The sequence below is a fragment of the Trachypithecus francoisi genome, unplaced genomic scaffold (assembly GCF_009764315.1).
Source record: "Trachypithecus francoisi isolate TF-2019V2 unplaced genomic scaffold, Tfra_2.0 Lachesis_group20, whole genome shotgun sequence".
Taxonomy (NCBI): domain Eukaryota; kingdom Metazoa; phylum Chordata; class Mammalia; order Primates; family Cercopithecidae; genus Trachypithecus; species Trachypithecus francoisi.
This window is the reverse complement of record NW_022681466.1, coordinates 7,307,644-7,335,536: the sequence shown is the minus strand read 5'-3', so window position 1 is coordinate 7,335,536 and position 27,893 is coordinate 7,307,644. Positions and strand designations below refer to the sequence as shown.

The following is a 27,893-nucleotide window of genomic DNA, read 5'->3' as shown; positions in this document are numbered from 1 at the left end:
GTGTTGCCAGTAATTCTTTGTTAAATTGTTCCTAAATGTCTGGCTTCCTTTAAAAAGTTTTGCTTTTGGTCTAAATGTGAAATAGGTTTGTTTTCGTAGACAAGGCCATTAGCAGGTTTGAGTGTTTGGAATTTGAGCTGCCCAGCCTCATGTCTAAGTATCAAAATGGGAGGAGTAAAGAAAGGGAAGGAAAAAGGAATGCAGATATCAGGGAAACATCATTTTGTGTTTGATTGCTGATTTCGATGTGCAAATTGGTTTAAGGAAAGTGTTATTTATTGTCATCTGCATGGGGACTGCAGATTTCTGGTCATGGTTTGATGTTCCAGACACCTTACTAAACACCCAAGACTTCAACTTCAAGATGGTCAGTACTGAAATTATAAGCCTGAAAGAAAGCTTTGTTAAGTACGATAAGATTATTTTTTTTTTTTGAGACGGAGTTGTGCTCTTTTTGCCCAGGCTGGAGTTCAATGGCGCGATCTCGGCTCACTGCAACCTCTGCCTCCGGGTTCAAGCAATTCTCCTGCCTCAGCCACCCGAGTAGCTGGAATTACAGGCGCCCACCACCACGCCAGGCTAATTTTGTATTTTTAGTAGAGACGTGGTTTTTCCATGTTGGCCAGGCTGATCTCTAACTCCTGACCTCGGGTGATCTGTCCACCTTGGCCTCCCAAAGTACTGGGATTACAGTCCTGAATCACCACGCCTGGCTGACAGATAAGATTCTTTTTTTGAGACGGAGTCTCGTTCGGTTGCCCAGGCTTGAGTGCAGTGGTGCCATCTCGGCTCACTGCAAGCTCCACCTCCCGGGTTCATGCCATTCTCCTGCCTCGGCTCCCAAGTAGCTGGGACTACAGGTGCCCGCCACCACGCCTGGCTAATTTTTTGTATTTTTGGTAGAGATGGGGTTTCACTGTGTTAGCCAGGATAGTCTTGGTCTCCTGACCTCGTGATCCGCCTGCCTCGGCCTCTCAAAGTGCTGGGATTACAGGCGTGAGCCACCGCGCCGCCTGGCCTGACAGATAAGATTCTTTAGTCCTCCTCACTTGGAGTATCTGTGTGTTTGTGTACATGCATGTGTGATGTTTGTGTGTGTTGTAATCTTGAGGTAGCTTTGTGGTATAGAATTTATTTGACTTAACAGTCATGCTATTCATAGGAGGCATAAGATGTGAAATAGTCTGAGGCTAATAGATCTGTTAAGTGTACCTCTTGTTGGTCTAATGCTTCTGCCTCATTTATAAAGTAATATCACAAATATGTATTTGCCCTAATTTTTTTTTTTTTTTTTGAGTCGGGGTCTCATCCTGTGCCCCAGGCTGGAGTGCAGTGGAGTGATCTCGGCTCACTGCAGTCTCCACCTCCTGGGTTCAAGTGATTCTTCTGCCTTAGCCTCCTGAGTAGCTGGGTTTATAGGCGTCCACCACCATGCCCAGCCAATTTAGCTATTTTTAGTAGAGACGGGGTTTCGCCATTTTGGTCAGGCTGGTCTCAAACTCATTACCTCAGGTGATCCGCCCACCTCGGCCTCCCATAGTGCAGGGATTACAGGTGTGAGCCACCGCGCCTGGCCTGCCCTTATCTTTGAAAGGAGAGAGGAAGAAAGGAAGACTTGAACTATACTGGTTTGAGGAGAACGGAAGTTGGATACAGATCCTATATGGCTGTGGGCAAGTTTGCATTTGTTAGTGTTTTTTTTCCCTTATTGCTTCTAGTTTTGTTTTTTTGTTTTGTTTTGTTTGAGATGGAGTTTCACTCTCGTTGCCCAGGCTGGAGTGCAATGGCGCAATCTCGGCTAACCGCAACCTCTGCCTCCCAGGTTCAAGTGATTCTCCTGCCTCACCCTCCCTAGTAGCTGGGATTACAGGCATGTGCCACCACGCCCTGCTAATTTTGTATTTTTAGTAGAGATGGGATTTCTCCGTGTTGGTCAGGCTGGTCTTGAACTCCCTACCTCAGGTGATCCGCCCGCCTCGGCCTCCCAAAGTGCTGGGATTACAGGCATGAGTCACTGTGCCCGGCTAGTTCTGAGTATTTACTTGTATTTGAACCAATGTTGTCTTGATCTCTATCTCTGTGATTTAGAGAACAGTGTCCTGAGGTTAGTTTTTTTTTTTTTTTTTCTTGCTGGAATTTTGCTAATTCATATTCCTGTTCTTGGTTGACCACTCATCTTTTCCTTGGAAACAAGTCAGGTTGGTTAATTTACATCACGGGACAGTTTTACCTTCTATGGAATAGGCAAAAAGTCAACAACATCCAGGAGATCAGCAATAGAGCAACTTATATAGAATGAGATCTAACTATTTAAATTCTGAGACTTTGGAAAATGGATCAACAGTGATTATCTAACGCAGTCTCACAAAAGCAGCTATAACTTTGGGTTTCGGATTCTTTCACTTCTGGGTAGCTGCTGAGAAGTGAAAGGGCTCAGAAGTGTTCAGGTTCACTCCATGTTCCTTCTGAATCCTAAAATACAGTCACCTACAGAAAGTCTCAGTCACCCACATTATCCTTCTTTCTAGAGTATGTCTTCTTTCCTCTTAAGACACGAAGAAGAAATTCGGATATGCACCTCCCCTGTGGGTCCTGGAGCCTTAATCAAAGGCAGAGGCCTGAGCCTGGGTAGGCACCCCTGCCTGGGGTTCTGGAATTAAAGGAACAGCCTGGGGAACTGGGTCCATGTTATCATCCCCACCACATGTTTCTTTAGGCCACAACACAGATCGTTTGTTTGCTCTTACAGGTATCTAATCATTTCAAGATCTAGTCACTTCGGGAGATTCTTCTTGCTTTGTTTTCCTTGTTTACTTGCTTGCTTGCTTCCTTCGTTCCTTCCTTTGTTTTTTTTTTTTGAAGGAGTCTTATGTTGCCCAGGCTGGAGTGGTGCAGTGGTGCAATCTCGGCTCACTGCAACCTCCGCCTCCAGGGTTCAAGTGATTCTCCTGCCTCAGCCTCTCGGAGTAGCTGGGATCACAGGCGTGCACCACCGTACCTGGCTAATATTTGTATTTTTAGTAGAGATGGGGTTTCATCATATTGGCCAGGCTGGTCTTGAACTCCTGACCTCAGGTGATCTGCCCACCTTGGCCTCCCAAAGTGCTGGGATTACAAGCGTGAGCCACTGTGCCCGGCCTCTTTCTCTCTCTCTCTTTCTGTCTTCCTCCCTTCCTGTGTTCCTCTGTTCCTTTCGTTCCTCTCTTTCTTTCTTCCTCACCCGTGGACTCAGGTCACATTGCCTTGTTTCCTATTACCATCTATTTAGGAATATAGAGCTTGTATGATACATAGTTAGCTTTGAAGCTGATGCAGTATTCTGGCAAATTGCCATCATTAACTCTTAAATATGAAATAAAGCACCTTTCTTTGAAACAGGAAAGGGGTAGTAAACTTGATTTGTAAGTCATCAGTCTTTACCTGCACCTCCGTTGCCCTCTCTCCCCAGGCTCAATAGTCTCCTCTTTCATCTACCCAAGTGATTCTCTTCCCTGTTGGACTTCTCATGAGACTTGCTTCCCTGGGGATTTGGGCTAAATTTCACCAATATTAGTGATAATAATATAAACTTTATGAAAGCTGTATTCTGGCCAGGTACAGTGGCTCATGCCTGTAATCCCAGCACTTTGGGAGGCTGAGGTGGGTGGATCACCTGAAGTCGGGAGTTCGAGACCAGCCTGACCAACATGGAGAAACCCTGTCCCTACTAAAAATACAAAATTACCCGGGTGTGGTGGTGTGTGCCTGTAATCCCAGCTACTAGGGAGGCTGAGGCAGGAGAAGCACTTGAACCTGGGAGGTGGAAGTTGTGGTGAGCCGAGATGTCACCATTGTGCTCTAGCCTGGGTAACAAGAGCAAGACTCCATCTCAATAAATAAATAAATAAATAAATAGCTGTATTCTTTGGGGTCATACTTCTGGAATATCTCAGAAATTAATTACTATATTGAGGGACATGAGCATTTTAGAGCTTTTGCTGCATAGTTTGAGACTTTTCCTGAAACACAGAGCTAGTTGACAATGTATTTAGCAAGCTCTGTACCTGTATTTCCACAGCTCCATCAACCTGGCCACTTTAATTTATTTTTGCTACTTTAATATATTTCTTTTTTCTTTTTTTTCTTTTTTTTTTTGAGATGGAGTTTTGCTCTTGTTGCTCAGGCTGGAGTGCAATGGCGTGATCTCAACTTATCGCAACTTCCGCCTCCCGGGTTCAAGCGATTCTCCTTCCTTAGCCTCCTGAGTAGCTGAGATTACAGGCATGCGCCACCACGCCGAGCTACTTTTGTATTTTTAGTAGAGATGGGGTTTATCCATGTTGGTCAAGCTGATCTCGAACTCTTGACCTCAGGTGATCCGCCTGCCTTGGCCTCCCAAAGTGCTGCGATTACAGGCGTGAGCCACCGTGCGCGGCCTACTTTAATGTGTTTCTTTTTTTGTTGGTGTTTTTTTTTTTTTTTTTTTGAGGCAGTCTCGCTCTTTCGCCCAGGTTGGGGTGCAGTGAGTGGTGCAGCTTCCAAACTTTCTAATGTTCATTATTAACTAGTGGCTTTTTCCCATTGTTATCTTACTCCCATTATATCCTTTCTGGTTTGTCTTAGAGTTTTATGATAGGTTAAATTTATTTCTGGAACCTTTCATATATTACATTGATAGGTTGATTTCTTTCTTTGTTTTTCATCTAACATAAATTTTGACCACTGGTGCTTTATAAAACTTTATTTATTTATTTTTTTTTGAGACGGAGTTTCGCTCTGTCGCCCGGGCTGGAGTGCAGTGGCCGGATCTCAGCTCACTGCAAGCTCCGCCTTCCGGGTTTATGCCATTCTTCTGCCTCAGCCTCCCGAGTAGCTGGGACTACAGGCGCCCGCTAGTTTTTTGTATTTTTTAGTAGAGACGGGGTTTCACCGGGTTAGCCAGGATGGTCTCAATCTCCTGACCTCGTGATCCACCTGTCTCGGCCTCCCAAAGTGCTGGGATTACAGGCTTGAGCCACCGCGCCCAGCCTATAAAACTTTTTTGAGACAGAGTCTCGCACTGTCGCCTGGGTTGGAGTGCAGTGGCGCGATGTTGGCTCACTGCAACCTCCGCCTCCCGGGTTCAAGCAATTTTCCTGCCTCAGCCTCCCCAGTAGCTGGAATTACAGGTGCCCATCACCACGCCCAGCTAATTTTTTTGTATTTTTAGTAGAGGCGGGGTTTCACCATGTTGGCCAGGCTGGTCTCAAACTCCTGACATCATGATTCGCCTGCCTCGGCCTCCTAGAATGCTGGGAATACAGGCATGAGCCACTGTGCCCAGTCAAGACTTTTTATTTTATTTTTATTTTGTATTTTTGTATTTTTATTTTTTATTTTTAAGATGGAGTCTCACTCTGTTGCCCAGGCTGGAGTGCAGTGGCGCAATCTCAGCTCACTGCAACCTCTGTCTCCTGGGTTCAAGCGATTCTCCTGCCTCAGCCCCCTGAATAGCCAGGATTACAGGCGTGCACCACCATGCTCAGCTGATTTTTGTGTTTTTAGTAGAAACGGAGTTTCACCATGTTGATCAGGCTGGTCTCGAACTCTTGACCTTGTGATCCGCCCGCCTCAGCCTCCCAAAGTGCTGGGATTACAGGCTGAGCCACCAGGCCTGGCCTTTATCTTTTTTTATTATTTTTATTTATTTATTTTTTTCTTTTTCACGTAAGTACCGCATGCTAACCGATTGTGCCACTGGAGCTCCTATTTTTTTCATTTTCAAGACAGAGTCTTGCTCTGTCACCCAGCCTGGAGTGCAGTGGCATGATCTCGGCTCACTGCAACCTTCGCCTCCCGGGTTCAAGCAATTCTTCTGCCTCAGCCTCCTGAGTAGCTGGGATTACAGGCATGTGCCACCACGCCCATCTAATTTTTGTATTTTTAGTAGAGATGGGGGTTTCACCATGTTGGCCAGGCTGGTCTCGAACTCCCAACCTCAGGTGATCCACCTGCCTCAGCCTCCCAAAGTGCTGAGATTACAGGAGTGAGCCACCAGGTCTGGTGTATTTTTATTTTTTAAAGACAGGTTCTTGCTCTGCTGCCCAGGCTGGAGTGCAAAGGTTTGATCATAGCTCACTGCAGCCTTGATCTCCTAGACTGAAGGGACCCTCCTACCTCAGCCTCCGGAGTAGCTGAGAGTATAGGCACATGACTCCGTGCCCAGTTGATTTTTTAAATTTTTAGTAGAGATAGGTTCTTGCTGTGTTGCTCAGGCTTGTAAGGTATTTAAAAATCTGATAGGATAAGCCTACTATTGTTACATTTTGAGATATGGGTATTTGGTATTTATGCTTGCTTATGCTAGATGAATTCTATCTAAAAACAAATTCTACAGGAATTAAATTTTTTTTTTCTCCTTCTCTATCTGGAATTTTTTTTTTTTTTTGAGGCGGAGTCTCGCTCTGTCGCCCGGACTGGAGTGCAGTGGCCAGATCTCAGCTCACTGCAAGCTCCGCCTCCCGGTTTACGCCATTCTCCTGCCTCAGCCTTCCGAGTAGCTAGGAGTACAGGCGCCCGCCACCTCACCTGGCTGGTTTTTTTGTGTTTTTTTTTTAGTAGAGACGGGGTTTCACCGTGTTAGCCAGGATGGTCTCGATCCCCTGACCTCGTGATCCGCCCGTCTCGGCCTCCCAAAGTGCTGGGATTACAGGTTTGAGCCACCGCGCCCGGCCTTTTTTTTTTTTTTTGAGACAGAGTCTTGCTCTGTCGCCCGGGCTGGAGTTCAGTGGCCAGATCTCAGGTCACTGCAAGCTCCGCCTCCCGGGTTCACGCCATTCTTCTGCCTCAGCCTCCGGAGTAGCTGGGACTACAGGTGCCCGCCACCTCGCCCAGCTAGTTTTTTGTATTTTTAGTAGAGACGGGGTTTCACTGTGTTAGCCAGGATGGTCTCGATCTCCTGACCTCGTGATCCGCCTGTCTCGGCCTCCCAAAGTGCTGGGATTACAGGCTTGAGCCACCGCGCCCGGCTCTATCTGGAATTTTAAGCTGGTTTTATATTGAAGCCTTGTCTTTTCTTGGGAAGCTATTTCTTTCCTCTTATTTTTCTCTTCTTTATTTTCCCACCCTATTAGGTATTTCTCATTTTTCTGTGTTTTTTTTTGTTTTGTTTTTTTTGTTTTTTTGAGAGGGAGTCTCGCTCTTTTGCCCAGGTTGGAGTGCAGTGGTGTGATCTCGGCTCACTGCAAGCTCTGCCTTCTGGGTTCACTCCATTCTCCTGCCTCAGCCTCCCAGTAGCTGGGACTACAGGCGCCCGCCACCACTCCCAACCAATTTTCTTGTATTTTTAGTAGAGACAGGGTTTCGCTGTGTTCTCCAGGATGGTCTCGATTTCCTGACCTCTTGATCTGCCCCCTTCAGCCTCCCAAAGTGCTGGGATTACAAGTGTGAGCCACCACGCCTGAATGCTGTTAATTTTTTTTCCCTTACAGCCTGCAGCTTTTCTCAGTTCACTTATTCTGATATTTTGTTGACATTGTTGTTTTCCTAGGATGATACTCATGCTTTCTACAGAGCTGCTTTTTATTTCTTCCTTTCTCATATATGAATAGTCTAATTGGTTTTTCCTCTGTATTGATTGTCAGCCTTTCCAGCCTTGTGTCTTGTGGAAAGAAGGGCTGGGGATGCCTTTTGATGTTTCGGTTTTAAAAGAGCTGACTCTAGCGCTTCACTAAGTATAATGTTGGTGCTTCGTAATTTTATGATAAATTATTTAAAAATAATATCTTTATCATGCATAACCAGCTTTTAAAACAAATAGTTGGCTTAAGTCAAAAAACTCTGCAGTTCACTTTCTCCTTGTAACATTTCTAAATTTCATCCACATCTGAATAACCCTTGTCTTAGTTGGAAGAAATGTTTTTTTCCCGAAAACATTCTTTAGTGTCAGAACCATTTGTGATTGTAGTGGTTTTACCCCTGCCCTACTGAGCACATTTGCTGTAGCCCTTAGCGTCCATCTTCGCTCTGTGATATACTCAGATGTAAATCTTCCATAGTCTGATGGGTGCTTGATAGTGGCCTTTCCTTCACCAGGAATTGCTCTGATTTATGGTGAAGTAAAACAACCCTCCATGAAAGCATGAAAAGTGTCTAGTCCTAGGTTTCAGTCCTAACTCAGAGTTTTCACCTCCCAGGTTCTAAGTGTACATTGATTTTTCTTTCTAGACAATACTCAAAAGGTGGGGATGGTTGACATATCTGTTTGAGTGAAAGGCACTCTCATCCCATGAATGTGTTTTTCTTGGGATTTCTGCTATTAATTTTTTTTTTTTTTTTTTTGAGATGGAGTGTTTCTCTGTTCCCCAGGCTATAATGCAGTGGTGTGATCTTGGCTCACTGCAACTTCCACCTCCCAGGTTCAAGCAGTTCTCCTACCTCACCCTCCTGAGTAGCTGGGATAACCAACGCCTGCCACCATGCCCAGCTAATTTTGTATTTTTAGTAGAGATGGGGTTTCACCATGTTGCACAGGCTGGTCTCGAACTCCTGACCTCAAGTGATCTGCCCACCTTGGCCTCCCAAAGTGTGGGGATTACAGGCGTGAGCCACCGTGCCCGGCCTACAGTCACAGTCTTTATTCCGTGCTATGCTTGTGCAATAATTTCCCCAGCTAGGAGACAGGACTAGGTGACAAGGTTCTTTTTTAAAAAAATAGGTTTTAGGGGTAGAAGTGCCATTTCCTTACATGCATATATTATGTAATGGTGAAGTCTGGGATTTTGCAGTACCCATTGCCCAAATAGTGAACATAGTACCCAGTAGATAACTTTTCAGGCCTCATACCCCTCCCATCCTCCCACATTCTGAAGCCTCCAGTGTCTGCTTTGTTCGTTGTTGTTGTTTTTTGTTTTTTGAGAGAGGCTCTGTCTCCCAGGCTGGAGTGCAGTGGCACCATCGTGGCTCACTGCAACCTTTGCCTCCTGGGTTCAAGTGATTCTCCTGCCTCAGCCTCCCAAGTAGCTGGGATTACAGGTGCCCACCACCACGCCCAGCTAATTTTTGTAATTTTAGTAGAGGTGGGGTTTCACCATGTTGACCAGGCTGGTCTTGATCTCCACCCTCAGGTGATCCACCTGCCTTGGCCTCCCAAAGTGCTGGGATTACAGGCGTGAGCCACCGCGCCTGGCCCCTGTGTCTGTTATTCCATTCTGCATGTCCATGTTTACCCCTTGCTCAGCTCCAGTGGTGACGAGATTCTTGTCCTTGTTTTGCCATTATCTTTTTTCCCTGAGCAAGGCATTTAATCCGTCTCAGCCTTAATTTCTTCTCTGTAAAATGAGGGATTCAGTCACACATTGATTTTTCTTTTTCTAAAGTGTGATTGCTTAGCTGAAAGCCCAGCCAGTAGATTGGAAGAAGTCATTGATCAGCCCTTGTCTGAGCAGTGTGCCCTGGTTATTTTCCTCCCTACCTTGCCAGGAACAAACAGAAATTTAAAAACTGAAACGTCGTTTATGCTCATTTCAAAGACACATAGAATGATAAGAGCAATATGGAGTTGACGGATTTGGAGCTAGCAATTAAGCAGAATGCCAGTAATGTGGAAAAATGCAAAGGCATATAAAATGACTTCCTATCCTTAGCAAAAATTCACACAGAATCCTGTCCCATGCACGTTTTAAGTGGAAAAGAATGACCCCAGAAAGTGGATTTAAAACTAATAAAGCTAAGATGTTTATTATCATTAGTGATAACTTCTGTATGATTGTCACAGAAAGCTTGTGCATGAATCTGTAACTTGTTATTATGGTCTTCACTAGAAATTGCATGTCTTTTTTAATTTCTGAAATAATTTATTGGGATGAAGAGCACTGTCAGTTTTTGTATTAAATTGTTTCAGTAAAGCATGGCCCAATATTTGACATGATGAATCTGAATGAAGTGATCAGATCTATGTGAGGAATGTGGTTCTATGCTGGATGTTTTGTGGACAAAACAGAAAAAAAATCCCAGCCTGGAAGTATTTTTGAAGTTGCATTGAGGAAAAGCTATAATCTGGGGGTCATATTGTCACTCTGAGAGAACTACTATGTTCTTTCTCGCTTTCTCATCAGAGGACATCCTTGTACCAGTACCACTCAAATTCTCTGTTCTCCAACTCCTGGCCTCAAGTGATTCTCCTCAAGCGATTCTGCCTCAGCATCCCAAGTAGCTGCAATTACAGGCACGTGCCACCACACCCAGCAAATTCTCCATTCTATACAACTTTTTTTTTTTTTTTTTTGAGACAGAGTCTTGCTCTGTTGCCCAGGCTAGAGTGCAGTGGTGTGATGTCAGCTCACTGCAACCTTCCATTCCTAGGTTCAAGCAATTCTCCTGCCTTAGCCTCCCAAGTAGCTGGGATTTCAGGTGGGCGCCACGACACCCAGTTAATTTTTTGTTTGTTTGGTTGGTTGGTTTCTTTTTTGTTGTTGTTTTTTGAGACGGATTTTCACTCTTGTTGCCTAGGCTGGAGTACAATAGCGTGATCTCGGCTCACTGCAACCACCACCTCCCGGGTTCAAGCATTTCTCCTGCCTCAGCCTCCCAAGTAGCTTGGATTACAGGCATGTGCCACCATGCCTGGCTGATTTTGTATTTTTAGTAGAGATGGGGTCTCACCATGTTGATCAGGCTGGTCTCCCAACTCCTGACCTCAGGTGATCCGCCCACCTCAGCCTCCCAAAGTGCTGGGATTACAGGCATGAGCCACCATGCCTGGCCCTATACAACTTTCCAAATTCTCTCTCTTTCTCTCTCCCTCTGTTTTGAGATGGAGTCTCACTCTGTCGCCCAGGCTAGAATGCAGTGATGTGATCTTGGCTTACTGCAACCTCTGCCTCCTGGGTTGGAGCAGTTCTCCTGCCTCAACCTTCCAGTAGCTGGGATTACAGGTGTGCGCCACCATGCCTGGCTAATTTTTGTATTTTTAGTAGAGATAGGGTTTCACCATGTTGGCCAGGCTGGTCTTGAACTCCTGACCTCAGGTGATCCAACCACCTTGGCCTCCCAGAGTGCTGGGATTATAGGTGTGAGCCACTGTGCCTGGCCAATTCTCTCTTTTTTTTTTTTTTTTTTGAGACAGAGTCTCACTCTGTCACCCAGGCTGGAATGCAGTGGGCATGATCTCGGCTCACTGCAACCTCCGCCTCCTATGTTCAAGCGATTTTCCTGCCTCAGCCTCCCAAATAGCTGGGACTTCTGGCTGGCGCCACCATGCTCAACTGATTTTTGTATTTTTAGAAGAGTCGGGGTTTTGTCATGTTGGCCAGGCTGGTCTCGAACTCCTGACTTAAGGTGATCTGACCGCCTTGGCCTCCCAAAGTGCTGAGATTGCAGGCGTGAGCCACTGCACTGGCCTCTCAAATTTTCTTTATTTCCTTTTATTTAATTCCTGGGCTGGGGTCCTCTGTCTTGCACGTGTGGTGGTGTACTGCACTGACTTTGGAATCAATAGCCAATCCCTTTCCTCCTACTCCTTGATGACTCCAGAAAAATGGAAATTAACAAGAATTATAAAGTAATACAGGCCGGGCGCGGTGGCTCAAGCCTGTAATCCCAGCACTTTGGGAGGCCGAGACGGGCGGATCACAAGGTCAGGAGATCGAGACCATCCTGGCTAACACGGTGAAACCCCGTCTCTACTAAAAAATACAAAAACTAGCCGGGCGAGGTGGCGGGCGCCTGTAGTCCCAGCTACTCGGGAGGCTGAGGCAGGAGAATGGCGTAAACCTGGGAGGCGGAGCTTGCAGTGAGCTGAGATCCGGCCACTGCACTCCAGTCCGCGCAACAGAGCGAGACTCCGCCTCAAAAAAAAAAAAAAAAAAAGTAATACAGAAAGGGACAGTGCTCCCATCTATGATTAAGTGCACGCAACTAATTCATACTTAAGGTTTTTTTTGTCTCCTTTCCTTGCTATATTTAAATTGCTGATTCTCTCACACCTGATGACTCTTCTCTCAAATGCCCATCCTTGATATTTCCTCGAAGTTTTGTGCACCGAGGGCGGCCTGAGCCTCTGGATCTTCACTTGGGCATGTTCCTGCCCACCTTGCTTCACCAGGCAACTGCGGAGCAGCAGGAGCGCTTCTTCATGCCCGCCTGGAACTTGGAGATCATTGGCACTTATGCCCAGACAGAGATGGGTCATGGTATGGAGTATTCAGTCTACCTTCTGGGTTGGGCGGGCTCCTGTGAACTTACCATGTGTGGAGTGCCCACCATGTACCATCGATGGTGTGTCGATGTTCTGTGGTCTGTTTAAATGAGCTTTTCTTGCAGAGTACAGGTTTTGGTATAAACGCTGCTTTGGTCAATGGGAATTAAAGGTTATCATAGTGATAAAATGATTGTCTTTTTTATGCCGTAGTTCTCCTTCAGAGGGTCAAGAATTACAAGTCAGGTTTTGTTTACCAAGGGGCTTTCAGTGTTCCTGAGGTTGTGTGGAATCTGTGTGCGTATACAACCCAAAACTGGTTTTTTTTCATGACTATCTGATTACCTTTGCTACTGGTACCTTAATGAACTTGTACAAATTCCAGAAGAAATATAAATAATAGTTTGTGTACCCTTGGATTTGCTTGAGGGAAATGAGTAGCTTATAACTGAAGTGTGTGACATTTTGTGGTTTGGAGTTATTTGTACTTTGAGTCCAATCAGTAGTTCTACAAGTGACTTGACTGGAGAGTAAAAAAACCAAGATAAGCCAAACTTGGCAGGCATTTGATTTCAGACACTATCTCCACCTTTCATTGATCTTTCCATCCCCCACCTGCTTTCTTCATGCACCTGGGTGGACTGGAGGTGGCCGCTGTTCCTCTTTGTATCTGTTCTGAATTGGATCCATGTTTGCCATTCATTTGCTTATGGCTTCTCTTTTCCTTCTCTGATGTTTCAGAAAAACTGGTCTAGTGTATATTTGCCACTTGCTCCTTATTCCTATACAGCTGCTGCTTTTTATTTGGTACTGAATAGTATTTTACAGGATTTCCTGAGACTCCAAGTGGAATACTATTTGTTTCAGTTGTGCTTTTGAAAACATTTTGTCCTTATCTGTTCTGTTGAATGTTATCTGCTTTTCTGTAAAAGCTGCTTCTTTGATGAAAGGTGTCTGTGAAAGTTGTGGATTGCATGTAAGTTGGTTATTCAACTTGGAAGCTTCTAAATGTTTCAAAGTGTGTTTAATGAGGTCTAGCGTTATGAAAGCAGATAGGTAAAAGTTTCCCAACATTTGCTTTAGTCAGTAGTTTTGTAGAGACTGCCACCTAGAACATTTTTCTATAACTCTTTTCAAATAGTTTTGGTATATTTATGTGAAGATTTAAAACATAAGACCCCATCTATCCCAGTACACATAAGAAACTGGAAACTCTTCCTTGCTGCATTAATGAACCAGCTAGGACTAAGTTAGGCCTGCTATTGGAAATCTGTAAGGTCAACTGAGACCTTATTATTGGACCTTTTAAGGAATTTTTTGAAGTCACATTCCAGGTCATTTCTCCAATAATGGTTATACTTTTATACTTTATTATTTTTATTATTATTATTATTTTGAGATGGAGTCTCGCTCTGTCACCCAGGCTGGAGTGCAGTGGCACAATCTTGGCTCACTGCAACCTCTGCCTCCTGGGTTCAAGCAATTCTGCCTCAGCCTCCTGAGTAGCTGGGACTACAGGCGCATACCACAATGCCTAGCTGTTTTTTGTATTTTTAGTAGAGACGGGGTTTCACCATGTTAGCCAGGATGGTCTCGATCTCCTGACCTCATGATCCACCCGCCTCGGCCTCCCAAAATGCTGGGATTACAGGTGTGAGCCACCACGCACAGCCATACATTTTTAATTTATAAGAATTTTGGCTGAAATGTCTTTCTCTCACATGTTATCTTATTCTTCTCATTAGTACAGAATTCGAGAATGTTGAATTGGTGTGGTTAACATAATACATATGAGTTGAAATTCGCATACTTGCAACTCAGAGATGGGTTTAAAAAGACAGTTAACATCCCTGTTAAATTCATATATTGTGATCTTAAAAATGTGATTCTAAGTTGCCTTTATATTTTCTTTCAGTTGCTATAAATAAATGTAACAAATCAAATACAGAAATGGAACATGCATGATGATACTTAGATTTTCAACTTAATGGAAAACCATCAGATAGCGTGGGAAATTCAGTGTCTTGGTTGTCAACCAGTTGTAGCTCATCTACTGGTGTTTTTTGTTAGATTTTGTTTTTCTCTGAGATATGAGAGTTTAAAGGACTATGCAGGAAATTTTTCCTTGTGCCTGTTTTTTTCCCCATCTCTTAACTGAAGTCAGTGTAATTTATCTCCTTAGGAACTCACCTTCGAGGCTTGGAAACCACAGCCACATATGACCCTGAAACCCAGGAGTTCATTCTCAACAGTCCTACTGTGACCTCCATTAAATGGTGGCCTGGTGGACGTAAGTGAATTTTTTAGCATTTATTGGATGTTTTGAAGGTTTGTCATGAGATTTTGCTTAGAATGTAGAGCTTTTATGAGAACGTCGGCCAGGCTTGGTGGTTTCACGCCTGTAATCCTAACACTTCGGGAGGCTGAGGTGGGCGGATCACTTGAGGTCAGGAATTCAAGACCAGCCTGGTTAATATGCTGAAACCCCGTCTCTACTAAAAATACTAAAATTAGCTGGGTGTGGTGGCACACACCTGTAGTCCCAGCTACTCGGGAGGCTGAGGCAAGAGAATCACTTGAACCCGGGAAGATTGCAATGAGCCAAGATTGCACCACTGCACTCCAACCTGGGCATCGCAGCAAGACTCTGTCTCAAAAACAACCCAACAAACAATATGTGTGGGGTGTGTGGGTATGTGGGTGTGTGTGTATAGAGAGAGAGAGAGAGGAGGTGTGTGTGTGTGTGTGGTGTGTGTGTGTGTATAGAGAGAGAGAGAGAGAGCGCGCGCACGAGAGAGAGGGAAAAGCCAGGCATAGTGGCACATACCTATAGACCTGTAGTCCTGGCTACTCAGGAGGCTGAGGTGGGAGGACCACTTGAGCCCAAGAGTTCAAGCCTACAGTGAGCTACTGTCTGTGATCATGCCACTGCATTCCAGCCTGGGTGACAAGAGTGAAACCCTGTCTCTTTTTTTTTTTTTGACACGGAGTCTCGCTCTGTCGCCCGGGCTGGAGTGCAATGGCCGGATCTCAGCTCACTGCAAGCTCCGCCTCCCGGGTTCACGCCATTCTCCTGCCTCAGCCTCCCGAGTAGCTGGGACTATAGGCGCCCGCCACGTTGCCCGTCTAGTTTTTTGTATTTTTTAGTAGAGACGGGGTTTCACGGTATTAGCCAGGATGGTCTCGATCTCCTGACCTCGTGATCCACCCGTCTCGGCCTCCCAAAGTGCTGGGATTACAGGCTTGAGCCACCGCGCCCGGCCAACCCTGTCTCTTAAAAAAAAAAGAAAAAAATGACAGGGCACGGTGGCTCATGCCTGTAATCCCAGCACTTTGGGAGACCGAGGCGGGCGGATCACGAGGTCAGGAGATCGAGACCATCCTGGCTAACATGGTGAAACTCCATCTCTACTAAAAATACAAAAAATTAGCCGGGTGTGGTGGTGCGCGCCTGTAGTCCCAGCTACTCAGAGGCTGAGGCAGGAGAATGGCATGAACCCGGGAGGCGGAGCTTGCAGTGAGCCGAGATCATGCCACTGCACTCCAGCCTGGGAGACAAAGCGAGACTCCATCTCAAAAAAAAAAAGAAAAAAATTTAAATAGCTTTAACACAAAATTTTTTTTTTTTTTTTGAGACGGAGTCTCACTATGTCACCCACGTTGGAGTGCAGTGGCGTGATCTCGGCTCACTGCAACCTCCACCTTCCAGTTCGAGCGATTCTCCTGCCTCAGCCTCTGAGTAGCTGGGACTACAGGCGCACACCACCAAGCCCAGCTAATTTTTGTATTTTAGTAGAGATGGGATTTCACCATATTGACCAGGCTAGTCTCGAACTCCTGACCTCGTGATCTGCCCGCCTCAGCCTCCCAAAGTGCTGGAATTACAGGTGTGAGCCACCGTGCCCAGCTGACCTGAAACTTTTATCTCTTCTTATTCCATTCTGAGTTATTATCTTGGAATATATATTTCTGATACAGTTAGTGGTTAAAGGATTTTGTTATTCACATTATATATTTTATTTAATTATAATTTATATGTAAGAAGGCACATGTAGCTAGTGATTACTGTTTTGGACAGCACTGCCTTAAGGGATAGTTTAAATTAATATTCTTATTTTTATCCTGAAATTTTCTCTGTGTAAATGCATGAGAAATAAGCAGAAAAGAGTAGTAACTATTAGCTTAAGGGAATTTCTTTCTGAAAGCTAAGGGTGATACTGTCAGCAGAAAGGCTTTCTGGACACATACTATTGGTTTTGTGTAGTGTTAGATTTAACATATTCTTTCTTCTTTTTTCTACCCTTTAAAAATGTACGAACGTTTACTCACCCCTCTCTTGTTCCCTTTGATATTACAGTTGGAAAGACTTCAAATCATGCAATAGTTCTTGCCCAGCTCATCACTAAGGGGAAATGCTATGGATTACATGCCTTTATCGTACCTATTCGTGAAATCGGGACCCATAAGCCTTTGCCAGGTAAGAACTGTTCATCTGATGTTGAGATGAAAATGAAACTGAGCACTGTCTTAAAAGGTAGAATGCCCAACTGAAGAGGCGGAGCGAAAGCCAGAAATTCCAGAACATAAACATCTCATGACTGTCCTTTCATCTGTGGTAGGAATTACCGTTGGCGACATCGGCCCCAAATTTGGTTATGATGAGATGGACAATGGCTACCTCAAAATGGACAACTATCGTATTCCCAGAGAAAACATGCTGATGAAGTATGCCCAGGTATGTTTTGATAGAAAATAGAAGCAGAGGCATCAAACAGTGGGGTTGCAGTGGCTGTTGCTCACAATAGGGTTAGAATGGTCTGTTCTTTTAGAAGGTAATAACAGCCGGCACACTGGCATATTCCTGTTATCCCAGCACTTTGGGAGGCTGAGTGCATGGATGACTTGAGCCCAGGAGTTCAAGACCAGCCTGGGCAACATAGTGCGAACCCATCTCTACAAAAATTTAAAAAATCTAGCTGGGCATGGTAGCACATGTGTGTAGTCCCAGCTACTTGGGAGACTGGGGTGGGAGGATCACTTGAGCCTGGGAGGTCGAGGCTTCAGTGAGCTATGATTACGCCAGACTGTACTCCAGCCTGGATGACAGTGAGACCTTGCCTCAAAAAAAAAAAAAAAAAAGGCTGGGTGCGGTGGCTCACACCTGTAATTCCAGCACTTTGGGAGGCCAAGGCAGGAAGATCATGAGGTCAAGAGATGGAGACCATCCTGGCCAACCAACATGGTGAAACCCCATCTCTACTAAAAATACAAAAAAATTAGCCGGGCGTGGTGGCGTGCGCCTGTAGTCCCAGCTACTCAGGAGGCTGAGGCAGGAGAATCTCTTGAATCCAGGAGGCAGTGGTTGCAGTGAGCAGAGATCGTGCCACTGCACTCCAGCTTGGCAACAGAGTGAGACTCTGTCTTATAAAAGGAGGTAATAAGGCCAGGCGTGGTGGCTCGTGCCTGTAGTCCTAGCACTTTGGGAGGCTGAGGAGGGCGGATCATGAGGTCAGGAATTCAAGATCAGCCTGACCAATATGGTGAAACCCCATCTCTACTAAAAATACAAAGATTAGCTGGGTGTGATGGCACGTACCTGTAATCTCAGCTACTCAGGAGGCTGAGGCAGGAGAATCACTTGAACCCGGAAGGCAGAGGTCGTAGTAAGTCAAGATCGCACCACTGCCCTCCAGCCTGGGCAACACAGTGAGACTCTTGTCTCAAAAAAAAAATAAAGGAGGTAATAATGCATTTTTCCTTCTGATGCTTTTTTTTTTTTTTTTTGAGAGAGAGTCTTGCATTGTCACCCATGGTGGAGTGCAGTGGTATGATCTTGGCTCACTGCAACCTCCGCCTCCTTGGTTCAAGCGATTCTCCTGCCTCAGCCTCCGAAGTAGCTGGGATTACAGGCATGCGGCACCACACCCAGCTAATTTTTTTGTATTTTTAGTAGAGGTGGGGTTTCACCCTGTTGTCCAGGCTGGTCTCGAACTCCTGACCTTGGGGGACCCTCCTGCCTCGGCCTCCCAAAGTGCTAGGATTACAGGTGTGAGCCACTGTGCCCAGCATTTTTTTTTTTTTTTTGAGATGGAGTCTCACTCTGGCACCCAGGCTGGAGTGCAGTGGCACAGTCTCAGCTCACTGCAACCTCCGCCTCCCGGGTTCAAACAATTCTCCTGTCTCAGCCTCCTGAGTAGCTGGGATTACAGGCACGTGCCACCACACTCAGCTAATTTTTGTATTTTTAGTGGAGATGGGGTTTCACCATGTTGTTCAGCTTGGTCTCAAACTCCTGACCTCTTGATCCGTCCACTTTGGCCTCCCAAAGTGCTGGAATTACAGGCATGGTCATCACACCCACTCTGATGCTTCTTTTACTGTGACAGTGAAATCAGAAGCAGTTAGCAGGGTTGAAGGATATATTTTGATTTGCTAAACCAATGATTCTTAAACTTGCATGTGTTAGAATCACCTGGAAGGCCAGTTAAAGCCCAGATTGCTAGGCCCTACCCCGGAGTTTCTGATTCAGTTGGTCAGGGTGGGGACTAAGATGTAGTATTTCATGCAAGTTGCCAGGTGATGCTGATGCTGCTATTCCAGGGACTATACTTTGAGAACCACTGAACTGCCTCTTGGACTTAAAAAAAGGAAGCATCAGTCCCACGTTCTTCTTCCAGGTGAAGCCTGATGGCACATACGTGAAACCGCTGAGTAACAAGCTGACTTACGGGACCATGGTGTTTGTCAGGTCCTTCCTTGTGGGAGAAGCTGCTCGGGCTCTGTCTAAGGCGTGCACCATTGCCATCCGATACAGCGCTGTGAGGCACCAGTCTGAAATCAAGCCAGGGTAAGGGTAGGGTTCTAGAGGGGCTCAGTACCGAAAGCCTAGTTTTTACCTCATTCAGATCCCAGAATTCCCAGATGTCGATACAGAAGATGCATTGGCACTGCAAAATTGGCTAGGGTGATAACTGGGCCTGTAATTTTGTATCTAGGCTTCCTTTTCTTAAGAGGAAAGATAGAAATAACCACCCTTGCTATAATCAGTGATTGCCAAAAAAGAAAAAAAGAGAATACTCACCTTATTATCTTTAACCTTTTAAGAAAAGTAGTAATAATATTACTTGAACTTTGTAAGTGAAATGTTCAACACATTAAAGGCAATTTGAAAGTTCGGATTACTACTAGCAACTGTAAATTGTGCATGGTGAAAGTTACATTAAATTTGTTTCCCTTTTGCATTCATGGCCACAGTTTATTCCTACAACTGCCTTTGACTGATACTCCCTGATACTCTTTTTACTCTTAAGGAATAAAGAAATTGGCCAGGTGTGGTAGCTCACACCTGTAATCTCAGCACTTTGGGAGGCCGAGGCAAGAAGATTACTTGAGCCTAGGAGTTTGAGGCCAACCTGAGCAACATAGCGAGACCCTCTCTCTATTTTCTTTCCTTTCCCTTTCCCTTTCCCTTTCCCTCCCCTCTCCTTCACTAATCTGTTAAGAGGAGAGGAGAGGCTGGGCACAGTGGCTCATGACTGTAATCTCAGCACTTTGGGAGGCCGAGGCGGGCGGATCACGAGGTAAGGAGTTGAAGACCAGTCTGACCAACATAGTGAAACCTTGTCTCCTTTTTTTCTCGCTCTGTCGCCCAGGCTGGAGTGCAGTGGCCAGATCTCAGCTCACTGCAAACTCCGCCTCCCGGGTTCACGCCATTCTCCTGCCTCAGCCTCCCGAGTAACTGGGACTACAAGCGCCCACCACCTCGCCCGGCTAGTTTTTTGTATTTTTTAGTAGAGACGGGGTTTCACCGTGTTAGCCAGGATGGTCTCGATCTCCTGACCTCGTGATCCGCCCGTCTCGGCCTCCCAAAGTGCTGGGATTACAGGCTTGAGCCACCGCGCCCGGCCATCCCTGTCTCCTTAACTAATCTGTTAAGACACAGATTGGAGGTCTGAGGAAATGATCAACAGTACTCATGCCTTCTTGTCATCTGTCAGGGCCCCAGACCCTTGGCTGCGTATTCTAGCTCGAGAGAGAGCTCACCTGGCTGCACGGAGTTTATATGCTTCGGTTAGGCTTTCGGGGCTATTGATATCCACCATGGTTGGCCAGACTGCTACCTGCTGTGGCTGGATGCGTTGACTGGGCAGGTCATTCAAATAGGACACCATGCCACACACCAGCTTTCCTGAGTGCACCTGGTCATAACTTTTCATCAGGAACTTAAAAATCACCAGTAAACATGCTTTTAGTAACTACTTTTTCTTTTTGTTTTTTGAGATGGAGTTTTGTTCTTGTTGCCTAGGCTGGATGGAGTGCAATGGCCAGATCTCAGCTCACTGCAACCTCCTCTTCTCAGGTTCAAATGAATGATTCTCCTGCCTCAACCTCCCAAGTAGCTGGGACTACAGGCACTTGCCACCACACCTGGCTAATTTTTAATATATATATATATTTTTTTAGTAGAGACAGGGTTTTACCATGTCGGCCAGGCTGGTCTTGAACTCCTTACCTCGTAATCCACCCACCTCGGCCTCCCAAAGTGCTGGGATTACAGGAGTGAGCCACCACACCTGGCCTTTTTTTTTTTTTTTTTTTGATGGAGTTTTCACTCTTGTTGCCCAGGATGGAGTGCAATGGCACAATCTTGGCTCACTGCAACCTCTGCCTCCCAGGTTCAAGTGATTCTTCTGCCTCAGCCTCCCAAGTAGCTGGGATTATAGGCATGTGCCACCATGCCTGGCTAATTTTTTTTGTATTTTTTAGTAGAGACAGGGTTTGACCATGTTGGTCAGGCTGGTCTTGAACTCCTTACCTCGTGATTCTGCCTCCCCTCCCCTTCCCTCTCCTTTTCGTCTTTTTTTTTTTTTTGAGACGGATTCTCACTCTGTCGCCCAGGCCGGAGTGCAGTGGCATGATCTCAGCTTGCTGCAGTCTCTGCCCCCTGGGTTCAAGTGATTCTCCTGTCTCAGCCTCCAAAGTAGCTGGGATTACAGGCGCACGCCACCATGCCAGGCTAATTTTTGTATTTTTAGTAGAGACAGGATTTCACCATGTTGGCCAGACTGGTCTATTTTCAACAAAATTAAAAATTAATTAAATTTTAAAGCCAGGAGCAGTGGCTTACGCCTGTAATCCCAGCACTTTGGGAGGCCAAAGCGGGTGGATCACTTGAAGTCAGGAGTTCGAGACCAGCCTGGCCAACATAGTGAAACCCCACGTCTACTAAAAATACAAAACTTAGCGGGTGTCGTGGCGGGTGCCTGTAATTCCAGCTACTCGGGGGACTGAGGCAGGAGAATCACTTGAACCCAGGAAGTGGAGGTTGTAGTGAGCTGAAATCACAACACTGTACTCCATCCTGGGTGGTAAAGGGAGACTTCATCTCAAAAAATAATAATTACATTTTTAAAAAGAAATAGAGGAGTTGATAGAATCAGACCCTTGCTAATTCTTACACTTCAAATTATTATTATTTTTTTTTTTGAGACGGAGTCTGGCTCTGTGGCCCAGGCTGGAGTGCAGTGGCCGGATCTCAGCTCACTGCAAGCTCCGCCTCCCGGGTTTACGCCATTCTTCTGCCTCAGCCTCCCGAGTAGCTGGGACTACAGGCACCCGCCACCTCGCCCGGCTAGTTTTTTGTATTTTTTAGTAGAGACGGGGTTTCACCGTGTTAGCCAGGATGGTCTCGATCTCCTGACCTCGTGATCCGCCCGTCTCGGCCTCCCAAAGTGCTGGGACTACAGGCTTGAGCCACTGCGTCCGGCCTTATACTTCAAAATATTTAACACCATCCATTGGGTCTTCTCCAAAATTGTGGTCAAACTGCAGTGTATTCAGCCGTCTGGCGAGCAGAGCTTTTCAGCATTGCTGCCTTACTGGGTTGTCTAGCGTTGGTTTTGTATGTTGCTATGAGGTACAGTTTTCTTAGTCATACTGGAAAGACTAGGACAGATATGGACTTTGCAGCTAGAAAATTATGTCAGCCTACACAGTACAAGGTAATTAGAACATGGTTTTAGGGAGCCAAATAGCCTAGGCACGATAGCTCATGCGTGTAATCCCAGCACTGTGGGAGGCTGACGCAGGAGAATCACTTGAACCTGGGAGGTGGAGCTTGCAGTGAGCCAAGATCGTACCACTGCACTAAAGCCTGGGTCACAGAGGGAGACTTCATCACAAAAAAAAAAAAAAAGAGCCCCAATTTCCATCTAAGACCTGACACATATGAGCTGTGTGACTTCAGGCAGATTCTTGACCTCTCGGTTTCCCATTTGTAAAATGGGGATAGTAATAGTAACTACCTCACAGTGCCCTTATAAGGACTAAATAAGTTAAAATATCAAGTGCTTAGATTAGAACCTGGCATATAGAAAGTTCTGTATAAACATTTACTTACTATTTTATTCTTTTTCTATGTCGTGTAGTGAACCAGAACCGCAGATTTTGGATTTTCAAACCCAACAGTATAAACTCTTTCCACTCCTGGCCACTGCCTATGCCTTCCAGTTTGTGGGCGCATACATGAAGGAGACCTATCACCGGATTAATGAAGGCATTGGTCAAGGGGACCTGAGTGAACTGCCTGAGGTACGAGTTTGGTCTCATTCACTCGTGGGCACCCTTCTGTTTCATGGTTGCCTGTTGGACGATGTCCAGAGATAACTAGATATTGAGATTTCCTGAAAAGAATAATGTATTCTGAGAACTTCTTCTGGTTGAAAGTAGATCAGATATGAAGAACTGTGGGGTTTGTTGTTAAGTATTTTTAGCGTTATCCGAAATATCGTACCATCTTGATTATTTGTCGATCAAGGAAATGTAAGTGGTGAATTTTCAGCCAAGTAGAGCAGCGCAGATGGCTGTGGGTAGTGTTCTCCATTCTTCTGGCCAGTCGGACAGCTGTGCTTCTTCAGTTTGCATGTGTGGCAGCTGTGTTTTGACAGTGGCCAGGATGTTAGAGGAGGGGTGTGTTTTCTCATTGGTTCTCGGGCTCTCAGCACCACAAATGTCCTGACAGATTTGTGCTTGTCCTCTTAGCTTCATGCCCTCACCGCCGGACTTAAGGCTTTCACCTCCTGGACTGCAAACACTGGCATCGAAGCTTGTCGGATGGCTTGTGGTGGGCATGGCTATTCTCATTGCAGTGGTCTTCCAAATATTTATGTCAATTTCACCCCAAGCTGTACCTTTGAGGGAGAAAACACTGTCATGATGCTCCAGACGGCTAGGTGAGAGTCAAATCCGCGATTCCTCCCATCTGTTCATAAGAATGTTCTAGTCCTTTTCCTAGGTTCTTGTTCCCATGGTTTTTCTTCACCGTATATATATATATTTGTTCCTGAAAGGTATACTTTTACCTTCCATTCTGACTCACTGTTTTTATTTCGTGGTGAGGCTAGAGAGTATGAAGCACCTAATACATAGCTTGAAGTTGTATCAAGGGTAGAGTTACTGGGCTGGGCACTCATGACTAATCCCAGCACTTTGGGAGGCCGAGGCGGGCGGATCACGAGGTAAGGAGTTAAAGACCAGCCTGACCGACATGGTCAAACCCTCTCTCTACTAAAAAAATACAAAAAAATTAGCCAGACATGGTGGCATATGCCTATAATCCCAGCTATTTGGGAGGCTGAGGCAGAAGAATCACTTGAACCTGGGAGGCGGAGGTTGCAGTGAGCCAAGACTGCGCCATTGCACTCCATTCTGGGCAACGAGAGTGAAAACTCCATCAAAAAAAAAAAAAAAGGCCAGGTGTGGTGTCTCACTCCTGTAATCCCAGCACTTTGGGAGGCCAAGCCGGGTGGATCACTTGAGGTCAGGAGTTAGAGACCAGCCTGGCCAACATGGTAAAACCTTGTCTCTACTAGAAAAAAAAAATATTAAAAATTAGCCAGGCACGATGGTGGGTGCCTGTAGTCCCAGCTACTTGGGAGGCTGAGACAGGAGAATCATTCATTTGAACCTGAGAAGAGGAGGTTGCAGTGAGCTGAGATCTGGCCATTGCACTCCATCCAGCCTAGGCAACAAGAACAAAACTCCATCTCAAAAAACAAAAAGAAAAAGTAGTTACTAAAAGCATGTTTACTGGTGATTTTTAGGTTCCTGATGAAAAGTTATGACCAGGTGCACTCAGGAAAGTTGGTGTGTGGCATGGTGTCCTATTTGAATGACCTGCCCAGTCAACGCATCCAGCCACAGCAGGTAGCAGTCTGGCCAACCATGGTGGATATCAATAGCCCCGAAAGCCTAACCGAAGCATATAAACTCCGTGCAGCCAGGTGAGCTTTCCCGTAAGAGCTAGAATACGCATAGTGGGGCCCTGATAGATGACAAGAAGGCATGAGTACTGTTGATCATTTCCTCAGACCTCCAATCTGTGTCTTAACAGATTAGTAGAAATTGCTGCAAAAAACCTTCAAAAAGAAGTGATTCACAGAAAAAGCAAGGAGGTAGCATGGAACCTAACTTCTGTTGACCTTGTTCGAGCAAGTGAGGTCAGTGGTAGTTCTCTCTTTTTCCCTTTCCCTGCCCTGCAGCGTCCCACATTTTCTGGTGCAGAAACCCTAGTCACTGTGTATTGAATCTTTTTCTAAGGTTCTCAAACTCAGGTATTTTCTGTTTAATCTTAGGCACATTGCCACTATGTGGTAGTTAAGCTCTTTTCAGAAAAACTCCTCAAAATTCAAGATAAAGCCATTGAAGCTGTCTTAAGGAATTTATGTCTGCTGTATTCTCTGTATGGAATCAGTCAGAACGCAGGGGATTTCCTTCAGGTCAGTCTTTTCTAAGTGCAAGTCTTTTTTGTTGTTAAGAAAAGTAATTGTTGGCCGGGCGCGGTGGCTCCTGCCTGTAATCCCAGCACTTTGGGAGCCCGAGGCGGGTACGGTGATCACTTGAGGTCAGGAGTTCAAGACCAGCCTGGCCTGGTGAAACCCTGTCTCTACTAAAAATACAAAAATTAGCCAGGTGCAGTGGTGCACGCCTGTAATCCCAGCTACTAGGGAGGCTGAGGCACGGGAATCATTTGAACCCTGGTGGCAGAGGTTGCAATGAGCCAAGATTGCAGTGGTGCAGTGAGCACCACTGCACTCCAGCCTGGGCGACAAAGCAAGACTCTGTCTCAAAAAAGAAAAAAGAAAAATAGCTGGGCGCAGTGGCTCACACCTGTAATCCCAGCACTTTGGGAGGCCAAGGCAGGTGGATCACCTGAGGTCGGGAGTTCAAGACCAGCCTGACAAACATGGAGAAACCCTGTCTCTACTAAAAATACAAAATTAGCCTGGCGTGCTATTGCATGCTTGTAATCTCAGCTATTCGGGAGGCTGAGGGAGGAGAATCGCTTGAACCCAGGAGGCAGATTGCGGTGAGCCAAGATCACGCCATTGCACTCCAGCGTTGGCAACAAGAGTGAAACTCAGTCTCAGAAAGAAAAATTGCTGTGTGCTTTATAGCTGTATATGCATATAATTATGTCTATCTATATAAATATATATTTTTTATTTACTTACTTTGGTCTCTTTTAGGGGAGCATCATGACAGAGTCTCAGATTATGCAAGTAAACCAGCGTGTAAAGGAGTTACTCACTCTGATTCGCTCAGATGCCGTTGCTTTGGTTGATGCATTTGATTTTCAGGATGTGACACTTGGCTCTGTGCTTGGCCGCTATGATGGAAATGTATATGAAAACTTGTTTGAGTGGGCTAGGAACTCCCCACTGAACAAAACAGAGGTAAAAATCCAGTGTCTTTGCACCTTTTTAAAAGTCTTCACTTAAATATTGAAGCAGGAAAGGCCTCTGGAAAGGGATTTATCTGTGAAAGCTCTGAAAGTACTGTGGCCACGTCTGGCAGTCACTTTATTCGAGCAACAGGTTCAGAAGGGAACTGGGTTGTTGCCACAGTAACCAGGGTCTTAATCAATTTCAATTTTTGATAACGAATTGAACATTTAAATATATATATAGGCCGGGCGCGTTGGCTCACACCTGTAATCCCAGCACTTTGGGAGGCCAAGTGGGCGGATCACCTGAGGTCAGGAGTTTGAGACTAGCCTGGCTAAAATGGTGAAACTCCATCTCTACTAAAAGTACAAAAAATCAGCCGGGCAGTAGTGGTGCACGCCTATAGTCCCAGCTACTCGGGAATTCTCCTGCCTCAGCTTGAACCCAGGAGAGCCCAGGAGGCTGAGGTTGCAGTGAGCCATGTTTGTACCATTGCACTCCAGCCTGGGCGACAAGAGCAAAACTCTGTCACAAAAAGAAAGTATATATACATATACACACAAATAGAATAAAATATACAAAAAGAGAATTCCATAGTGCTCTTTGGTACACCTTTCGTCTAGCAGCAATGACTGTCAACTCGTGGCCAGTTGTGTTTCATCTGAACCTTCATCCCCCTCCTCCTGGGGACTATTTTGTAATAAATCTAAGACATCAGGGCCAGACTCAGTGACGCACACCTGTAATTCCAGCACTCTGGGAGGCCAAGGCGGGTGGATCACCTGAGGTCGGGAGTTTGAGACCAGCCTGACCAACATGGAGAAACCCTGTTTCTACTAAAAATACAAAATTAGCTGGGCGTGGTGGCGCATGCCTGTAATCCCAGCTACTCGGGAGGCTGAGGCAGGAGAATTGCTTGAACCTGGGAGGCAGAGGTTGCGGTGAGCCGAGACCGTGCCATTGCACTCCAGCGTGGGCAACAAGAGCGAGGCTCCGTTTCAAAAAAAAAAAAATGGCCGGGCATGGTGGCTCACGCCTGTAATCCCAGCACTTTGGGAGGCCGAGGCGGGCGGATCACGAGGTCAGGAGATCGAGACCATCCTGGCTAACACGGTGAAACCCCATCGCTACTAAAAATACAAAAAATTAGCTGGGCGTGGTGGTGGGCGCCTGTAGTCCCAGCTACTCAGGAGGCTGAGGCAGGAGAATGGCGTGAACCCAGGAGGCGGAGCTTGCAGTGAGCCAAGATTGCACCACTGCACTCCAGCCTGGGAGACAGAGTGAGACTCCATCTCAAAATAAATAAATAAATAAATAAACTAAGACATCAGATAATTTTATCCATAAATAATTCAATGCATATCTCTGAAAGATAAGGACTCTATAGTAATAACCACAGGCTGGGCACAGTGGTTCACGCCTGTAATCTTAGCACTTTAGGAGGTTGAAGTGGGTGGATGACTTGGGTTGAGGAGTTCTAGACCAACCTGGCCAACATGGTAAACCCCCATCTCTACAAAAATTGCAAATAGCAGCCAGGTGTCATGGCACACAGCTGTAGTTCTAGCAACTCGGGAGGCTGACGTGGGAAGATCACTGGAGTCTGGGAGGCAGAGGCTGTAGTGAGCCAGGATTGTGACACTGCACTCCAGCCTGGGCAACAGAGCAGGAATCAGTCTTGAAAAAAAAAAAAAATAGGCCGGGCGCGGTGGCTCAAGCCTGTAATCCCAGCACTTTGGGAGGCCGAGACGGGCGGATCACGAGGTCAGGAGATCGAGACCATCCTGGCTAACACGGTGAAACCCCGTCTCTACTAAAAAAATACAAAAAATTAGCCGGGCGAGATGGCGGGCGCCTGTAGTCCCAGCTACTCGGGAGGCTGAGGCAGGAGAATTGCTTGAACCTGGGAGGCAGAGGTTGCGGTGAGCCGAGACCGTGCCATTGCACTCCAGCGTGGGCAACAAGAGCGAGGCTCCGTTTCAAAAAAAAAAAAAATGGCCGGGCATGGTGGCTCA

General features: G+C 45.9%; 1 protein-coding gene across 3 annotated transcripts in view; it reads left to right on the top strand.

The window, feature by feature from the left end:
- Positions 1 to 27,893, top strand: part of ACOX1 (acyl-CoA oxidase 1) — a 39,475-nt gene that overhangs the window by 9,565 nt on the left and 2,017 nt on the right. For 2 of the 3 annotated variants that reach the window (XM_033182247.1, XM_033182249.1), the window contains 11 exons: positions 11,989 to 12,149; positions 14,337 to 14,444; positions 16,512 to 16,631; positions 16,774 to 16,889; positions 18,832 to 19,001; positions 22,582 to 22,744; positions 23,195 to 23,385; positions 24,256 to 24,435; positions 24,546 to 24,651; positions 24,787 to 24,930; positions 25,681 to 25,887. In XM_033182247.1, coding sequence (XP_033038138.1) covers positions 11,989 to 12,149; positions 14,337 to 14,444; positions 16,512 to 16,631; positions 16,774 to 16,889; positions 18,832 to 19,001; positions 22,582 to 22,744; positions 23,195 to 23,385; positions 24,256 to 24,435; positions 24,546 to 24,651; positions 24,787 to 24,930; positions 25,681 to 25,887 — 1,666 coding nt within the window. The remainder of the gene's footprint in view (positions 1 to 11,988; positions 12,150 to 14,336; positions 14,445 to 16,511; positions 16,632 to 16,773; positions 16,890 to 18,831; positions 19,002 to 22,581; positions 22,745 to 23,194; positions 23,386 to 24,255; positions 24,436 to 24,545; positions 24,652 to 24,786; positions 24,931 to 25,680; positions 25,888 to 27,893) is intronic. The other variant, XM_033182248.1, reaches the window with a different exon arrangement.